The sequence below is a fragment of the Bos mutus genome, chromosome 1 (assembly GCF_027580195.1).
Source record: "Bos mutus isolate GX-2022 chromosome 1, NWIPB_WYAK_1.1, whole genome shotgun sequence".
Taxonomy (NCBI): Eukaryota; Metazoa; Chordata; class Mammalia; order Artiodactyla; family Bovidae; genus Bos; species Bos mutus.
In genome coordinates this window covers 76,646,196-76,665,169 of record NC_091617.1, presented here as the reverse complement: position 1 = coordinate 76,665,169, position 18,974 = coordinate 76,646,196, and the positions used below count along the sequence as shown (strand labels likewise).

General features: G+C 37.3%; 1 protein-coding gene across 6 annotated transcripts in view; it reads left to right on the top strand.

Moving 5' to 3' along the window:
- The window catches only part of TP63 (tumor protein p63), a 271,889-nt gene that overhangs the window by 95,006 nt on the left and 157,909 nt on the right, over window positions 1–18,974 (top strand). For 4 of the 6 annotated variants that reach the window (XM_070371848.1, XM_070371846.1, XM_070371844.1 and 1 more), the window contains exons 2-3: window positions 12,848–12,976; window positions 13,599–13,731. In XM_070371848.1, the coding sequence (XP_070227949.1) occupies window positions 12,848–12,976; window positions 13,599–13,731 (262 nt within the window). Of the gene's footprint in view, window positions 1–8,633; window positions 8,713–12,846; window positions 12,977–13,367; window positions 13,444–13,598; window positions 13,732–18,974 lie in introns of those variants that run through there. The other 2 variants (XM_070371853.1, XM_070371857.1) reach the window with 2 other exon arrangements.

Sequence of the window (18,974 nt, the reverse complement as noted above, 5' to 3'; positions counted from 1 at the left end):
GTCCATGGGATTTTCCAGGCAAGAGTACTGGAGTGGGGTGCCATTGCTTTCTCCAGTTTCTCAGCCATAGATGTGACTGAATGAGAAAAGGAAGATTTCTCAATTGCTAGAATTGAAGAGGATGGGCAAGAAAAAAATAGTGGCAAAGGCAAAACCTGTAGGTGCAAAAGGGAAAAACCAGTCCAGAAAATAGTGTTTTGATGACTAACTTATACACACTAATATGTATAAAATAAATAGGGACTTACTGTATAGCACAGAAAACTAATTAAATGTCTTATAATAACCCATAGTGGAAAAGAATCAGAAAAATAATACATATATATATATATGTATATGGCTGAATCACTTTGTTGTACACTAGAAACTAACACAAAATTGTAATTTAATTATATTTCAAAAACTGGTTATTGAAAAAATAAATAAATAAAAGTTTTCTGAATTGGTTTGGTGGCAGCGAGGGGACTTGTACCTAGAGAGGACTTGTACCTAGAGAAACTGTACTCCTCCTGGTAATAATTTTTTTTTAATTTGTGCTTATCACCTAATTTAAAACATATCTGTAGCTTTTTTGGGCTGGAGGAGGGCAGTTGGCTTATTCTGAGTCCTCAGTTTCCTAATCTGTGTGTACAGCCCCCATCAGGCTCACCTGTCCTCCTTTGGTTACATGCCCGTACTTCACGCTTCATGGGTGCTCTTTCAAGTCTAATTTATCTGAAATCCTGTTATGTCCTCATATCATTTTTATAAACATTCTATCTGATACGCACTTACCCCATCTCCCCTTTATAACTTGAAATATTGAGGATTATGCAGTTAAAATTTTATTTTGTAGGTCTGGGTCAGCAAAATTTTCCTGTAAAAGGTCAAATAGTAAATATTGGCAGCCTTGCAGGCCCCACAGCCTCTGTCATAACTTCTCAGCTCTGGCAGAGTGGTGTGACATTGTCCGTATATTGCACCTAAACAGGGCTCTGCTCCAAAACCTTCATTTACAGAAACAGGAAATGGTAGATTTGTAGATAGTAGTTTATAGACCTCTTTTGTAGATGAAACCGTTCCATTTTTCTTAAGTAAAATTTCCTTTGAGAGTCTTTTTCTATGGAATTATGGCCTCTTCTTTTCTTACTGTTTTTGAAATCTTTCCTGAAATTTAGATAAATGCCTTTAATATAATTTTCATTTCTTTTATTTGTGTCTATGACCAGCCTGGATTTGATCTCTAAGTGGGATGTCATTTAAGAAGCACAGGGTCATCAAGTAGAACTTAAAAGAATTTTTATTCATTTCATTTCTTAAAATTCTCATTTATTCTTTGTCTCTAGAAGGATATTAAAGAAGACACAATCCATAACCTTGAATGGCAAGTTCCTTTCTTCTTTATTCTTCCCACATTTTCACATATTACACTTTATTCATCTTTTTTGCTATCCCAAATCCCCCTACCCCAGCAAGCTCAAATTATAAAGTTTTCATTTTTAACACTGTCTCCTCTGACTCAGAGCACTTTATTTTGCAGATTGATCAAACTACCCATGCTAAATTAGTTAGTTCTTCCTTTTTTTCCTTCTTCCATTCCCAAATTCAGAAGTAAGAACTTCTGAATTAGGGCAAAGAAGGAAAATCTAGGCTACTAAAAACCAGGTCAAAATCCATCAACATTCCTGATTTTATTTTTTTTAAATCCAGTCAAATATTACCTGTATGATTTTTATTACCATTATTAGCTTAAGTTTATTGCAATTATTTGTAAAATACACATATTTATACACAGTACCCAGAAAGGATATCACTGTAGACAGCCTCAGAGGCCATTCTCCCTTCAACTCCTTTATATAGTATACCTCGTCATTAAAGACTGGAAGAAGGCAGGGAGAGGAAAGGGAGAGACTCCAACTACCACTTCTCTGCTTCATATTCACCATTGCAGCACCTCCTCATAGACTTGGCCCTCTCACACTAAGACAAAGCAAGCAAATATCCAAGGCTCACCTGGCAAAACTGCCACCACTCTGTAACCACCTTCTAAGCAGGCCTGGGCAGCTGCAGGGGGAGAGAAAGGGCCTGTCCATAGACAAGGCGGTCTCTCCAAGTCACATTCATGAAGGCAGGCTGCCTATAGGAATTGGGAGGCCCAGAAGCAAAGGAGGAGATTGTTATCAGATGGGGATGCTATCAGAGAGCACAAGAAGGAAAACTTTTCTGGAGGGGAGGCCTGAACTGCAGTTGGGGCAGCAGTGGTTCTTTCCATAGTGAGGGAATTTGAGGCACAAAGTCTTTGCAGCCCTGTCGTTGACTTGCAATGGGCAGTCTTCCCCAAGGTCAGAAATAGCTCTGTATCGAAGTCAGCTGAATGTAGCAAAACTGGGCCTGGTTGTATAATAGTCAAGAAACAATAGGGTTGGAGCCTTAAAACAGTAGAATAATAAAATAGGAAGGAAGCTGGGTGATTATCTAGTAATCCAATAACCTTCCTCTTTACATATGGGGGAAAATCAAGACTTGTAAGAAGAAGGGGTTTCCCCCAAACTTACCCAGCCAGTTAGTCTACAGCAACAAAAGAATATGCATATTACCCTTGAGTGCTTTTTCCTCTGCATTGTTCTTTATGATTAGAAATACTAACTTGGAGCAAGATGCAATAGGAGCTTTGGGTTATTCTGTGAAGATGGATGACAGGAAAGCGGAGTGAACCATCTTGCTTTAGAGGTTCAGCTAGAACTTTGCTTCTTGAAGGAGTTTCTCTAGATCTCCTGTAGGCTGTCCCCTTGTTTGCTTTGCATGTCCAGACTTCCCTCTCTAGGAGTCTGGGTCAGCCAGCAGCCCAGGTGATTCTGATTTGCTTATTTTCCCCACTGTAGAATCCCTGGAGCTAGACGCCAATGGTTCTTAACCAATGCCTCCCGTTAGCAGCTCTTGTGGGACTCTTGAATTTTTAAATAGTACTCCTGGCCAGATTCTACTCTGCCGAATTTGGATTTAATTGGTTTGCAGGAGTGCCCATCCATCTATATTTTGAGCATCTCATGTCTTCTATTGTGTAACCAAGTTTGAGAAATACAAGACTAAAAGAAGATGAAAGATTCAGCCTCGAATAGGCCAACAGCACACAAGTGGAAAGGTAAGGTGGACAATTTGAAGAGATGTTACTGAGGATGAATTAGGCCAGAAGAGGGCCGTTGCTCAAGAGGAGAGGAAAAAAAGAGCAAGAGGCTAGAGGCCTATTGGGGAGGGTAATGAGGTTTGAAGGGACTCAGGTGGAAGCACTCTGCTAGCCTGATTAAGCAAAGGCTTTAGGGTTTCGAAGGAAACTGTAAAGACAGATCTACAGGCTCTGGGCTGAAAAATATTTGGTTTCCTCAGCAAGAAGGAATGGCAAAGGACAGATTACTCAGAAGGAAGTTTTTTTGAATTGGCAGGTAAAGTAAAGATAATAATGGCACAGTTCTAGAAGTGGGAGTGTTTTACAGTCAGAATTTCTAAGGCCTTGGTCCGTCAGATAACAAGGTCAAAAGCCTCCTGTAGAATGAATAATGTAATTTTGGATCCAGAGGACCTTAGAGATCATCAGTGTCAGCCTCCTCACTTCACAGAGGAGGACTGTAAATCCCATAGAGGGTCAGAAACTTGCCCAAAATCACCTGTAAGCTGGAGCTCTGACCTCTGTCCTGGTAGAGTCCTCACAGTGTAATGGTAAATAGCACAGCCTGCAGAGCCTGCTGCCCTCTCTTATCAAGTGTGCATCTTTGGGGAACTTACTAGTTGTCTGTGTGCCTCAGTTCCCTCATCTCTAAAAATGAGGATAATGATAGTCCACTTTATTATGGGTAATTGGGTAGATTATAAGCATTGCTATCTGTAAAACATTTAGAACAATGCCTAACATGTGATATGTGTTCTATAACAGTAATTATAATTATTATACCATACTGTTTTACTTGAGTGATAAAAAAAAAAATCCTAGTGAATAAGACTGTGATAATACCTATTTAAGGATACAGATTTGGAGAAAATGCAGATTTCTCAAGGTGCTCTATTTTTGATAACTACTGCAACAGAATAGATTTCAGGAGATTTGCAAAGCTGTGTGTTTTCATGTGCAGTTTTGTTAAAGTGTAGGTTCCTGGACCTCACTCCAGATTATCTGAACTAGAATTTCTTGGAGGTATGGACAGGGACTCTGTATTTTCCAAATACAGACCTGTAGAGCAGTGAAGTTTGACACTTACTGCTCCTTGCTGGGGAAGTGGAATAACCTCCTAAAATCAGGATCCGAGGCTTTCCCTCTCTATAAGAGATAGGTACTCTTCTCTTTTCACTGTGACAGATATAGAAATTGAGGCTCAGAGAGGCTGAATAACTTTCCAAAAATGACTGACTTTGTAAATAACAGAATAGAGCCTCTGAAGTCAAATCCTTAAGACCTGTTTAGTTGCCATCTTCCCAGTTACCATGTGATCTTGAGGAAAAGCATGACTAGGTTTCGGTTTTCTTATCTGGAAAATGGGGTAATATTGGTATTTACATGATATTATGAAGATTAATATATGCCAAGTATGTTGCAGAGTACCTTGCCCATGCTGCTGCTCTGTGCAACCCAATGGACGGCAGCCCACAGGCTCCCCCTCCCTGGGATTCTCCAGGCAAGAACACTGGAGTGGGTTGCCATTTTCTTCTCCAATGCATGAAAGTGAAAAGTGAAAGTGAAGTTGCTCAGTTGTGTCCAACCCTCAGCGACCCCATGGACTGCGGCCTTCCAGGCTCCTCCATCCATGGGATTTTCCAGGCAAGAGTACTGGAGTGGGGTGCCATTGCCTTCTCCATAGACGCAATCAAATATTAACTGTTATTTCTGCTCTAGATATCGGCACTGCTATTTTTACTCCAACTTTCCAAATACTTCAATAAGTATTGACTTGGCCCCCACCCAACCCTTGTACCAGATAATCTGCTATACTGTGAAGCCACAAAAGCTAAAAACTGAAATAAATAATGTTCTTATCTCGAACAATCAACCAACCACTCAATGGAAACTAAATAAAAACTAGAATCTAACAAAAGATGTGATCCTGATCAGACAGGAACCACAAAGGGCCATAATGATTTAGCAAAAAAAAAAAAAAACTTATGTAACAAGGATCCCTTAGAAAATATGTCATTCCACGTAGGTAAGTTTTTTAGATAAACTGTTTAAATAGCATTTTTTCCTTTTTATATCATAATGTAGATATTTCTGAAAATAAGGCATACACACTCTGCTGTCCTTCTAAACCAAGAGTAGGGCTTCCCTCGTAGCTCAGTTGATAAAGAATCTGCTTGCAATTCAGGAGACCTGGGTTTGATTCCTGGGTTGGGAAGGTGCCCTGGAGAAGGAAATGGCAACCCACTCCAGTATTCTTGCCAGGAGAATCCCATGGACAGAGGAGCCTGGCAGGCTACAGTTCATGGGGTCATAAGAGTCAGACCACCACCAAACCAAGAAAGTGTGTGCCATGAAAATGCTTGATGACTCAGAGTTACCACTGAAAACCTTATTCATTGGGTTGTATCATTACAGCAAAGTCCTCAGGGGCTTCTGAGGATATACCCGTTTCTGAGGATATACCCGTCTCTTTGTTTCCATTCTTGGTTTTGAATTTTTTTCTGTCTCTTGTATTGCTACAAAACATCCACTTCCCTCCTTTAGAAATCTTTGTGATTTGTCATAAAGAGTGAAGACTTCAGAGTCAATCTGATCTGTATTTGTATACTAACTATGCTAGTTTGCATGAACCAAGGCCATTCATTCATTCATCAAATGTTTACAAATGCTATATTATTATGTCAGGAATTCTGGTACTTGTAGGGGTACAAAGACATAGTCATGCAATTTTCTGTCTTGGGAGACTATAATGTGGAAGTTCTTACTCATTCATAACTATAATTTTCTCACATCTCTTAAGTAGAGCTAAGGCAATAACCAACATTGAAATATTAGAAATTTGGAGGAAGTGGTAGGCGAGGGGTACAAAAATACCTATATCATATGGCAATGACTTTTTTATTTTCTTAAAAATATTTTTGTTTGTTAGTTTATTTGTCTACTCTGGGTCTTTGTTGCAGCATACAGGGTCTAGTTCCCTGACCCGGGATTGAACATGGGCCCCTGGCATTGGGAGCATGGAGTTTTAGCCACTGGACCACCAGGAAAGTCCCTATGGCTTTTTTCTTAAAAGCAAAAAAAAAGTTTTTAGATTTCTTTCATGAAAACCAATACTAACGTAGTTCTTTAGTAGTGGCGAAGTGGCATAACAAGAACTTTCAGAAAGGAAAGGAAATTCTTTGCTTATGAAACCTTATGAAAGGTTTCATAGGAATGAGATATTTTCAGAAAGCAGTGGAAGCCTGCATTTCCAGATGCTGTAATAGGTTCTGGGGATGTAGAAGCAAACAAAGCAATGGTTGCTCCCAGTAACTTTGCATTCTGATGGAGAAATGTCAATAGACCAATAAATATATAATACAGTTGCAGATAAGTGATTGAAAAAAAATATATAGAAGTTTATAGAATGATTTTATTGAATTTATTGGTCTAAATTCAATCTAGTGCGTTCCTCAATGTTAAGAAAATTCCTCTGATTCAATTTCCCCACAGTCCTTCTAGACCTTTATACTCATATGGGACTATCAATAAAACCCCTGTGAGTCCTCATTTATAGAAAGTATAGATGCTGAGAAATAAAGCCCTTTCCAATTTTTTTGTTGTCATTGTTGTTCTACAACTCTGTGTTGTAAAGAACCAGGAAATTAATAACGTGGTTCTTGACTTCCAATTCCTTACTTGTTAGTTGGGCCAATGCCATTTCAACATGAGTAAATTATAAAAGAATTAACTAAGGAAAGAGTACTTGAAGTGTGCCAAATTGAGGAAATGAACTCAAACACACAAAAAAATATTGTCACTGGCTTAACCCATCCAGCAGCTATAACAAAATACCACCAAATGGCTTATCAACAACAGAAATTTATTTCTCACAGTTCTGGGATCTGGTAAGTCCAAGATCAAGGCACCAGCAGGCTCGATGTCTGATGAGGTCTCACGTCCTTGTTCATAGATTGCTAACTTCACCACGTAGTGAAAGGGGCAAGAGAACTCTGTGGAGCCTCTTTTTGAGGGAACTAATCCCATTCATGAGGACTTTACCATCATTACCTAATTACCTCCCAAGACCTCACCTCCAATAAGTTTCAACATATGGATTTTGGGATAGACACAAACATTCAGTCTATTGCAGTAGTCCTTCTGAGCTGAGTTTTCTACTGAATGTTGGTAAATGTAAACAATAAAGCTTGTGGGAAGATAGTGGAATATAAGAGATCATGATCTGAAAAGATTCTTGGCTGAAAACAAGCAAGATGTAGAATGCAGCTCGCTGAATATTTTAGAAAAGAGGGTCTTCTCAAAAGAATAAAGAGAACGATGGGCCAGAGCTGATTAGATTTTGTCTAGGGCACAAAGATGAGTGGCTGCAAATTCTGAGTCAGGGAAAAGTGACCTGATAAAAATGCTGTCTGGGAAAGACTGATGGTCATATGCAGGTTAGAAGAGAATTCTGACAAGTGAAATGAAGGTAAGAAGAAAGTTCAGTGGGAACTGGGAGTGTAAGAAAAGATTTCTCTCTATAAATCAGAGAAACCTTACCATTAAGGCAGAAAATGCCTATGATCGAAAGAAGGGCACAAAATACGAGTCTTAGAAGATTCAGTACTTAAGAGAGGGAAGATCACCTCAGAGTTAAAAACTGGTGAATTGACATTAGATACACTGACTCTAATGAGAAAATTTGGGGGTTGGGCATGCTATAGAGTAGGTCCTTGGTGGTTATCTATTTTATAGGTAGTAGTGTATGTATGTTAATCCCAAACTCCTAAATTACCTCTCCCACTCTTTCCCCTTATCCATTTAAGCTTTGTTTGTCAAAAGTGAAGCTGGAAGATGGGTTTGGCTTTAAGAGAAGGAACAGACTGGTCATTTTTCAACATGAAGTTGAAAAGAAAATATTTCCTTCCAGAAAAAAGTTCTTAATGGGCCTGCTTTAGATTATGCAGGTGACTTCCAGGAAGTGAGTTTACCTCAAGTATTTGAATAAATTTACTCCTCCAGGGCTCTTGGGCACTGTTGGGTTCAATAAAGAGGCAGTTTACTAAAAGACATCAAGGTGCTCTTCAGCATCCTTAAAATTAAGCATGACAATTAATAATGATATTATTATTTCAGAGTAAACTGAAAGCAGGGGAATGTTTCTGAACTAAAAATACAAAAGAAATTTTGTGATTTGGACTGCTCCTGAGGCCAATCAACACCCAGGGATTGAACCCATGTCTCCTGAATTTATTGGCAAGCAGATTCTTTATCACTGAGCCACCAGGCAAGCCCTGAATTAATACAGAGATTTCACCCAAAGGCAAACCATTAGAAGATAGGTAAGACTTACTTCATTCTTCTGATACCAGCTGATCACTTCCCTTCCTTTCTCTCAAAAATGTTTTGCATGTTTATTCACAAATGGAAATCAATATTGGGTTTGCAGAAGAGAGACCCTGGAGATCCTTAAACCTAGACAATTGATTTTTTTTTTTTTTAAACAGAATCCTTTTTTCAAATGAAACCTTGCTCAGAGCCCTAATACATGGAAAACAGACAAAAGTCAAACTTCATTGTATTAAGGACAGGTATGTTTCTGGACATCAAGTGATATGGCCATTTATTTACATATGTGAGTACACTGAGGCACCTAGGGTTTCATGAAATAGTTTGATAACCACCAGTCTATACCACACCCCACCCTCATCATTTTAAATAAAGCCCTCTTGATGCTTGAGGCCCTGAGGGAGGAAGCTGCCCAATTTAATATTGCAAGCCTGAGACAAAGGTGACCTAGAAGAAAGTGAGAGGTGATAGGGGCGTTGTTTTGGTCCAAGGATACAGATACAGAATGCGAGATTTGAACTGAATTGAAATGAGGGATGATTCCAGTTTAATGCAATTATCAATACGTCTATGTGACACTTTTGCAACTTTAACAAACCTTTCAAATACACTATTTAGGTAGCTTAGTTTAGTAAGTATTGCCTGGATACAAATTATATAGTATTTGATCTAATAGAATCAGTGTATTAATTATGTAAATGCAATCATTGCTTGTGTAAACAAAAACATATAACACATTTTCTATAGGTAAACCTTTCAAGTAAGGCCTTCAACCACTCTGTGAAGGAAGCATAGCTGAAAAATGTATGGTACAAAAATATGAAGTAGCATGGCCATGGCTTCATAGAATGTCAGCAGTAAAACTGAGATTTGAACCCAAGTCTGTCTCACTCCAATACCCGTGTTCATTCCACTCTACCCTCGAGGAACTATCAAACTGCAAAGATGGAGATCTAGGCTTAGCCTTCAATTATTTAAAATTCTTTGTCATTCGTTACACAAGTAAAAAGCTAGCATTTGCGAGATGCACCAAGAGGCCAAGAATATTTAAAGAAAAATTTTATTCCAAATAAGCAACCAGGAAATCCGCTGTGGGCTGGAGAGCACTGAGGTCTGGGCAGGCTTTTGAAAGGAAGCAGAGTAGAGATGATGATCTTTATGTAACATTCAAGAAAACTGAAGCTCACATAACTGAGGGGCATTTTCAAGAGGATGGAGCTGGTTAGCTGTAACATCAGAGATACAGGGAAGATCTTCTTAGAAATCAAAGAGAAACTAAAGGGAAAATATGAAACAAAAGAATATCAGAGTTAAGCATGAGAGAAACCAGAACTTCCATGTAGAAATAGTAAAAGAAGTAGAAATCCTAAGTGACTATGGAGTCAATGATATATTTTCTCTCTGTTTCAGAGGGGAGTGACAGTGTCTAACTTCCATCTAAGCTCCTTTCTTCTTTTTGAGTCAGCCCCATACTGTCTGTTATTTAAGATCTAGGTTATGTTAACTGTCAGTCTCTTAGAAACTATAGCTACATTTCTGCCATCTTTAAGAAAAAACTTGTACTAATTTTCATATTAAATGTCACACACTGAACATCACTGAGAATCTACTTCGTGCTGCTGAGTTTACCTTCTAGTACTCACCTGGCTGTCAGGTTACCAATAATGGTGTTAAAGTGTTTGAATATTAGGGATGTGCTTGTGGGTCCATGTACATTTTGGAGTTTGAAATAATTCATACATTTGTTTACCTCCATTTTTTTTCACTGCTTAGGAATTGTTTTTATTTTCTCCACTTCCTTCTCCTTCTGTCTTATTTGAAGGAACATAAACATATTCAAAAGTGTCACCTGTGGGTGAAATCTTAACTCTAAGTCAGTATTAGATTTATTAACTTTCACTTCCTTTCTACTCACTAGTTGGGAGTATATAAACCAAGTCTGGATCCTTTCCCCAAAAGAAATAAAGAAAATGAATGTACTCTGTTGATGTAAAGATATTGGATTTTCAGATGCTCTTCTAATTATAGACAGATTTCCTGGATGGGCCCATGAAAAACGTTGTAAACTTTCATAGTCCACTCTTATTTCCACCTCCATCAGGTTAACTTTCTTACTCTTTGTACCTGCTCTGCCTATGTTACTGCATCTGTTCTCATGGATTATTTTCACCCTATGATGAGGATTTCTGTTTCTAAACTTCTGGCCTGTTTCTCTCCCATAAGGTTTATTCAACTGAGTGCTACACTTTTAATATATCCCATTGGTACCTCAAACTTAACATGCTAAGATGGAACTCATCATCTCTCCTTTCTTTCCAAGCCAGATATTCCAACTGTATTCATTGGTTTAGTTGATGGAATCATCAACCACTGAGTTCAATAAGGTTGGAAACTTGAAGTCATCTTTGCCTCTACTATTCCTTATTCTTCCATCAGTAATATAAACAATATGTGATTTGATCTTTTCACTAATTATTAAAATTGTCCCCATCTTCTCCACCCCCACTTCTATCGTCCTGCTGTCTTATCTGGACTTATACAACAACCTCATAAATAACTTTGTCCATAAACCGATAAGCTATAAATCCTTCCTCCATACAACTTTTAGATTTATCAATGTAAGACATATTCTGGGGCAAACTCATGCTTCAAATCCTTTAATACTGTAGAGATGGCTACAGTAACCTACGTATGTGATAAAAAAAAATTGTATAGAAATGAATACACACACATAGATACAAAGGAAAGTACAATCATATTAGAATTTCTGAATAAGATCATATCAATGTCAATATTCTAGTTGTGATATTATATGACAGTTTTGTAAGATGTTACTCCTCATTGGGGAAATTGGGTAACTGGTACGTGGATATGCTCTTTATTTTTTATTATAACTGTATGTGACTATAATTATTTCAAAATATAAAGTTTGCTTAAAACTATCTTACAAAATTCTTCAACATTCACCAGAAGAATTTAAGCTTTTAAAACAACATGTCACAACATGTTGCTTTCCACCTTTATCTCCTGGCATTCTTGGCCCCAAATTTTTACACTAGGCTAATAGCGTCACACACTGCTCACTCTGTAACTTTAGTCCTTATCTGGCCTGACTAATTTCTTCTCATCATTTAAGGCTTTTTCCTTGATCTATCAGATGAGATGTATATATCATCATTGTACTTTTACAGTGTTATGCACATTGTATCACATTTATTAGAGATTTTCCCCCTGTTTTAACTTCTTTACCAGGACCTTTTAGTGGGTGAAACAGTCTTATTTACTTTTATTTCCAGTGCCCATTAATTTCCTGACAAATAATAGATGTTCTCTGTATATCTGACTTTAGTAAATGAATGTGCCTCTCTGTAAACTTGAAAACCATCAACTAATGTTATTATCTTCTACTATATAACTAGACTTAAAGCATTCATTTGCAAATTTAAAATGATTGACTATCCTATTTCTTTAACTCTTTATTATACTAACAGTAATGATTAAGAGCTTAGCTAAATTCATCCTGGAGTAAAATTAGTCTACTGATAATCACAATGAATCACATACATTTAAGGTGAGATATGCAGATAGAATGCAGATTTGGAGACTATATCACCTGAGAAAGCTGATGTTTTCCTTCACATGTATAAGGATCAAGTTTTCTTTTTTTTTTTTTAAGTAAAAGCAAACTTGAGGACCCTATAAGAAAATGAAGCAAATAGAAATACCATTCATTTGTAGTATATTCAGATGTTTGCTTATCCCTTGGTCTGACATAAAATTCTACACTCCAATTAAAAACCACCCACGCATACATTAAGATGAGTAACTGGTGATAAAAAAAAAAAAATTGAATTCAAAAGTTTGAATTTATTGTCCCTGGGCCTGATTCTAAGATGGAGTTATGAGACGGGTAATTATGCTGAGGGTAAAATTTAAGATTTCTAAACTCATTTTTATTTTCTGATTTTTCTTTTTACTTGCTGGAGGCTGAATGGGCAGATAATCAATTGAGACATTTGTGAAATGGGCTTAATAATAGGTTAGACTCACTGTCAGACTTAGTGAGGGAATGTTTATTTTCTTTTTGAAATCTGCAGGATGTAGATTTTGGATAGTGGAGGTGCAGAGTGTAATTTTTCTAGTTAAGAAAAATAGACCTTTGATAGAAGTCTTGATTGCCTGATTTTAATGGCAAAATGGGATCCTTGCCACTGCTTAAAGAGATACCAGTTGCTTAACTCGTAAAATTTGCTGTGTATACCGGCATGTTTTTGAAACTTTACTCACTCCACTTTTTGATTGACTATGTTTTAATTTTAATATTCTGTCTCATTAATACAGAAACTGTAACCCTAGTTTCATTTTTATCCTTTTAAGGTTTGTAGAAACCCCAGCCCATTTCTCTTGGAAAGAAAGTTATTACCGATCCACTATGTCCCAGAGCACACAGACAAGTGAATTCCTCAGTCCAGAGGTTTTCCAGCACATCTGGGATTTTCTGGAACAGTAAGTATCAAATAAGCAAAAAAGCTGTATTACGTGAACTGTTATAAATAGGTAGTGGTGGATAGTCGAAGTACTGCTTATGAAGGCATGTTTTTAGAATGAATCTCCTACCTAACCCAAAATAACTTCCCCAATGACTCTCTGATACTCAAATTCATTCCTTTGGGTTAAAGACTCTCATATACTTTTACTGTAAATAATCTCTGAGAAAGTGAAACACTAAATTTTATTGTTCATTATACCTTGCTGGGAAAAGGATTATTATCTCCTTAAGATTAGGCTGGGACACCTAACTAAATTAAGGGAAAGATGAAACGATATCAGAGTATTGGGGACCCATACGATTAGTATACATCTCTGACTCGTTTCTTCTATTCTGTGTTCCACCTAGTGATTCTTTGATGAGGGCAGTGATTTTTACTTTACAAATGGAGCTTAGATTTGGAATGCCAGAGGTTTCACATCTGGTAAGTATTTGAGCCAGATTTCATGCTGAGGGTTTCTGACTCCAACCAATGAGCTTTGCCAATTTTAAAGCAAAAAGAGCTCATTGTTACCAACTGAATGAGTGTGTGTTAGTCCCTCTCCACACCTAACACACTTTTGTTTTCCTTTATGGCAGACCCATCTGTTCAGTTCAGCCCATTGACTTGAACTTTGTGGATGAACCATCAGAAAATGGTGCAACAAACAAGATTGAGATTAGCATGGACTGTATTCGCATGCAGGACTCGGACCTGGGTGACCCCATGTGGGTGAGTGGCATGGGCTTCCCCTTTAAATCTGTGGGCCATGCTATCCACTTCTCTTATACCTCTTCCATGGCACATAAAAAAGCAGGTGACTCTGAATGGTCAAAGCCATTGGAAAGAGAGTCATTGTGGTCAGCAGAGAAATAGTTAAGAGCTGTGGATTCTGAGTATGCCTCAATTCTGCATAATGTATATGTTTCCTTTGGTGTGGAGAAGAGGATTGGAAGTAATTCCTTGCATTCTTTATCTGAATTGCTCCTCCTAGTGTTTCACAGCTGGTGGAGACAGAACCAAAGTCAAGTCCTGAATTGTATCCAAAGCACTTTCTTCTATGGCAAACTGCCTTTCTTATAGAATTATCCTTTTTAAATGAAGGAGGATGAAGTAAATTCTACACAAATACACAGATTCAAGTACCTGGTAATAGAGTAAGAGGAGAGAAGCTAATATCTAAAATAGGCTCTCTCTTTTTTTTTTTTTAACTTCACCACTGGGTCACTCATGACCTTAGACCTCAGTTATGAAATGGTAAGAACTTACATGTACACACCTCCCAGGCAGCTAAGGAGTATACAGGTTAAGGATAGTAAAACATTTTACTGAGGTACTTAGGTGGACTTTCTTGTATTTGTGCAATCCATCATGCTAACTGGTGTGTTTTCTTTTCTTTTTTTTAATCATTCATTCATCCCACAAGTGCTACAGGCTTTTATACAGGCTACTTTTCCTGTATAAAAGCAAACAAAAATCTGTAGAAAAATAGAAAGTAAAAGAGAGAAAGAGGGTGGGGTGTCATAGAGTGTCTGCTGATGTGATTAAACAGAGCGCCTTATAATGTACCACGCCTTTCCTTTTTGGAGTTGGGGACGATTACCAGGTAACTTCATTTGAAGGAATGGTACAGATGGAAGATGTTTTGGTATACCCTTGCCTTTCTGATTCAATGTAAGATTTTACTGGAATTCTCACTGTGTACTTTTTTATATAGATTGTACTTCTTAATATTGGAAAAAGAGGAGGTTGGGGGAAAAAGAGAGGAAATGGCCAAAAATAGAAAGTTGTAATTTTACAAATACACTGATATTTTGTCGCCAAATTGATAAATGAAAAATACACTTCTTCATTGGCCCATTCCATCTTAATATGGATTCAGTTCTCAATTATCCTTGATCTAGTGAAAAGAGACTGATAGGTAAATCGAAGGTTAAGTAATTCAAAGCTTGGGAATGTATGATAATTAAGCATAAATATTTATAAATATATAAATTCTGATTTGACAGTGATTTAGAAATTAGGATAGTCCCAATTCATTGAATAATATCACCTTTTACGCTGATAGGTTTCCCTAGGTTGGTGCTCTGTGTCTTCTTACATTCTCTCCAGGCAAGAATTTTCTGTTTCTCATAAAAGCAAGTCAAAGTTATTTAATTTAAAATGCAGAACGAAGTATTTTCATTTACAGTTCCTGTTATTATTATCTTCTCACATACGGAAGCACATGGGTTTTTAATGTGCCATGCTGTTTCTCCTTTGCTATTAGACATTTTCTCCTTGAGAACATCTCATTTTTTCCACCTCGTATCTAGCCATTTCCTCTCCATCCCTCAGCATCAAGCTGGCCTTACCTTCTTTAGGAAAAGATTCCATACCACTGTTCTCTACCAGTCTGAATTAGAGATTATTCTACAGAAGCAATCTAGGTATAATTTTAATCATAAGACTTATTGTATAATATTAATATTATATATTATTTCTTTCTCTATCTCTAAAGGGGACAAGTGTCATATTTTGTCATGCACAGTATTTTTTTTTTTTTTGCCATGTTTTGCCCATAGTAGGCCCTCGGGAATTTTTAAAGTCATAAGAAATGAGACTTGGGAAGTTATCTAAAAAAGGTAAAATGTTCTCTTTAAGATCGCCCTGTCCAAAAGATTTTTTTTTTCAATGACTATTATGTCCTATATTTCTATTGTTCAACACAGTAGCCATTAGCCATGTGAATCCTTTGGGCGTGTGAAATATGGCTAGTGCAAACGAGGAACTTAATTGTAACTTTAGTTAATTTAAATTTAAATTGTTTCGTGCAGCTAGTTGGTAGTGTATTGGGTAGCAAAGTTCTAGAATACCACCAATCAGGGAACCATTCTCTGCTTCAGCATTCACATCAGCAAAACTTTCTGTCCTGTTCTTCTCTTGTATTCCTTCCATTTTGATTATAGTAGATCAGTATAAAAAGTGTTGTACTCCTTTACCTCCGTTGTTTCCCCACTTCTGTTTGAAAGTACTCAGATTTGCTATTTGAGTTATAAAGATTCAGTCATTTAAAGTTTATTTTGGTGCTTTGGGGGCTTCCCTGATGGCTCAGACGATAAAGAATCCTCCTGCAATGCAGGAGACCCTTGTTTGATCCCGGGGTTGGGGAGATCCCCTGGAAAGGGAATGGCTACCTACTCCGGTATTCTTGCCTGGAGAATTCCATGGACAGACGGTTCTGGCAGGCTGCAGTCTATGGGGTCACAAAGAGTCAGACATAATTGAGCAAATAACACTTTTACTTTTGGTGCTTTTACAAAAGAGCTAAAGGAAACTTTGGAGAAAACCTAGTTGAGTATCTAAGGAAGAATCAGCTAAGTTATACAGTGATCTTCTAAGAGGGTAAGGAGGAAAGAGAGAAAGGCAAGGAAAGTCATAGATATAATTGCTCTTGTAGCCAGTGTCTTATTTAGCTAAGAAGGGACTGCCTTGTTTTTTAGGTTATTATTATTTAAGAAAAGTTTGAGAGGATTATTCATTTATATTCAAACTTTTTTTCCTGAGCATTGGCTATGAATCTATATGCCTGATGTTGATTCTTTTTAATTGATTTTTTTGATGCTCATTTATCCTGGTGCTCATTGAAACTGAGAGTATTCCATTTGAAAGTGATTTAAATGTTCCCCTTAGGTGTCAGAATTACAAATTTTCTTGGCTTCAATATCAGATGATGGTTAACACATCTAATATTTTATTTAATCCTTTCTGGAACTTCATGAGTTAGAAATTATTATCATTGTTTTGATAGAATTAATAATTAAAAATTAATTAAATTTAATAAATAAAAAGAAAAAGTGGTTAAAACCCTTTTCTAGGATGATATGCATAGTCATCAGCAGTGTCAGTATTTTGCCCACATTATTGGATGCAATCTTTTCTTATTCTTTTTCTGTGGTAATACATTTGAGTAGAATTTGGCCTCTGTTTCTTCTTGAGTACCTCTGTTTCTATGAGATTGAGGTTTACCTGTGTGGGAAAGCCTCCACTCTTCAGCCAAGAGATAGCCATACAGTAGAGAGTCTCCATACCTTTCTTTCTTCTGGGGAGGCAGGCAGAGGACACCACTGCTAACCAGGAATAGTGAAACAGAGTGCTGCTATCACTCACCAGCAGCTTAGAGCTTGAAATTAACGGTGTCAGATTGAAGGTAACAAGAAATCAGGATATAAGAGCAGAATAGAAACATTTGCAGGGAGCAGAGAATTGAAGTGATTTAGGAAAAACTGGAAAATACAATGAAATGGAGTTTTGCCAGTATGGGAAACAAAATAAATCATTTGGAAACAACTGTATTGAAAGGAATGTGCAAGCAGAGTGAAATTGAACTTATTACATACATTTGCCTCTCTGTGGTCTTTCTGTTTTATCTCCAAAGAACTGAGGCATTGCTATTAAAGTATAGTTCTGCATGAATCCTGGGTTTTCCCTTGACTTAGGACCATTCCGACATCCTCATAGGCATCCATATGAGGAGGCCACGTGGATAAGACTAGATAATAATGGTAGTCCTTAGCTAAATGAATGACAAAATGGTGGACTAGCTCAGGATGTAATAGTAACTGGTGTTCTGGTTTAGAAAGTAAGAACTAAGATCCTCTGAGATTCCTTGTCCTTCTAAACTGAGAGCTGTTGCAACTGGTGTGAAGCTCTTTTAGTCCATTACTTGATAGCATATTTTCACTTTTTTGTATATAAGTTAATAGCTAAATAGTTACAAAACTCTGCACATAAATTGCTTTTCTCTTGCATATAATACAAAACATTTGGGATCCATGCCAAATATTTTCTCACTATGCAAGAAATATGAATCTGTGAACATGAAATTACTTGTCAGATTATCAAGGACAAAACTCTTGAAATTGAGAATGTCATCACATTTTTATTGATTTTTAAAACTACCTTCACCTTAGAAACTAGTCATGAAGTGGAGTCATAATATTTTGCTCTTATTATGAACAAAGAGAACTTGAATTGCAGAGAATATGTGCCTTCTTCATTAGGATGATTTTAATGTCACTGAAGAATGAAATACATTGGATTAACAAATTAATTGAATGAGATTTCTCAAAAAAGTGTTATAATTTAGACTATGCTTCCAATATCCTTATTAGTTCTTCATCCTATTGTCTATTGTATTACTTTATATCTCAGCTTTGCCTTATTTATCAACTGTCTAAGCATGCCTGTCATGTCCTTAAGAGGTGGATAATGATATCGACACTTAAAGGTTTTCCTGGAATGATGGATGGGAAACTATATGACATTTACTTTTGCATTTCTTTAGTCTTTGTACTTTGAAGAAAACCCTGTTTAGTTGAATTGGGTTTTTCCCTAGGGATTTTTAGAAATTATTATCTAAGACCATGATTTCTTCCAGGGCTTCCCAGGTGACACTAGTGGTAAAGAACAGGCCTGCCAAAATACAGTGGAAGTAAAGAGATGTGGGTTCAATCCCTGGGTTGGGAAGACCTCCTGGAAGAAGGTACGGCAGCCCATTCCAGTATTCTTGCCTGGAGAATCCCTTAGACAGAGGAGCCTGGCAGGCCCCAGTCCATAGGATCACAAAAGGTTGGACACAACTGAAGTGGCTTATCATGCACACATGCATGCTTTATTCATCTGTATTAAAAAGACCATAGCATACATAGGACTATCCATTTTTGTAAATTGTTATTATAGCATCCAGTTATAAATGAAGAGTCTTCAACCCTACATACCACAAAGCAGATAGTGCTTTTGTATTTGGAAAGACATAGGCCACAGCAACCTGGAGAAGGGCATGGCAACCCACTCCAGCATTCTTGCCTAAAGAATCCCCATGGACAGAGGAGCATAGTGGGCTACAGTCCATGGGGTTGCAAAGACTCAGACACGCCTGAACAACTAACAAAATATAGGCCCCAGCACATAGCATACTACCCTGTATCTTCTAT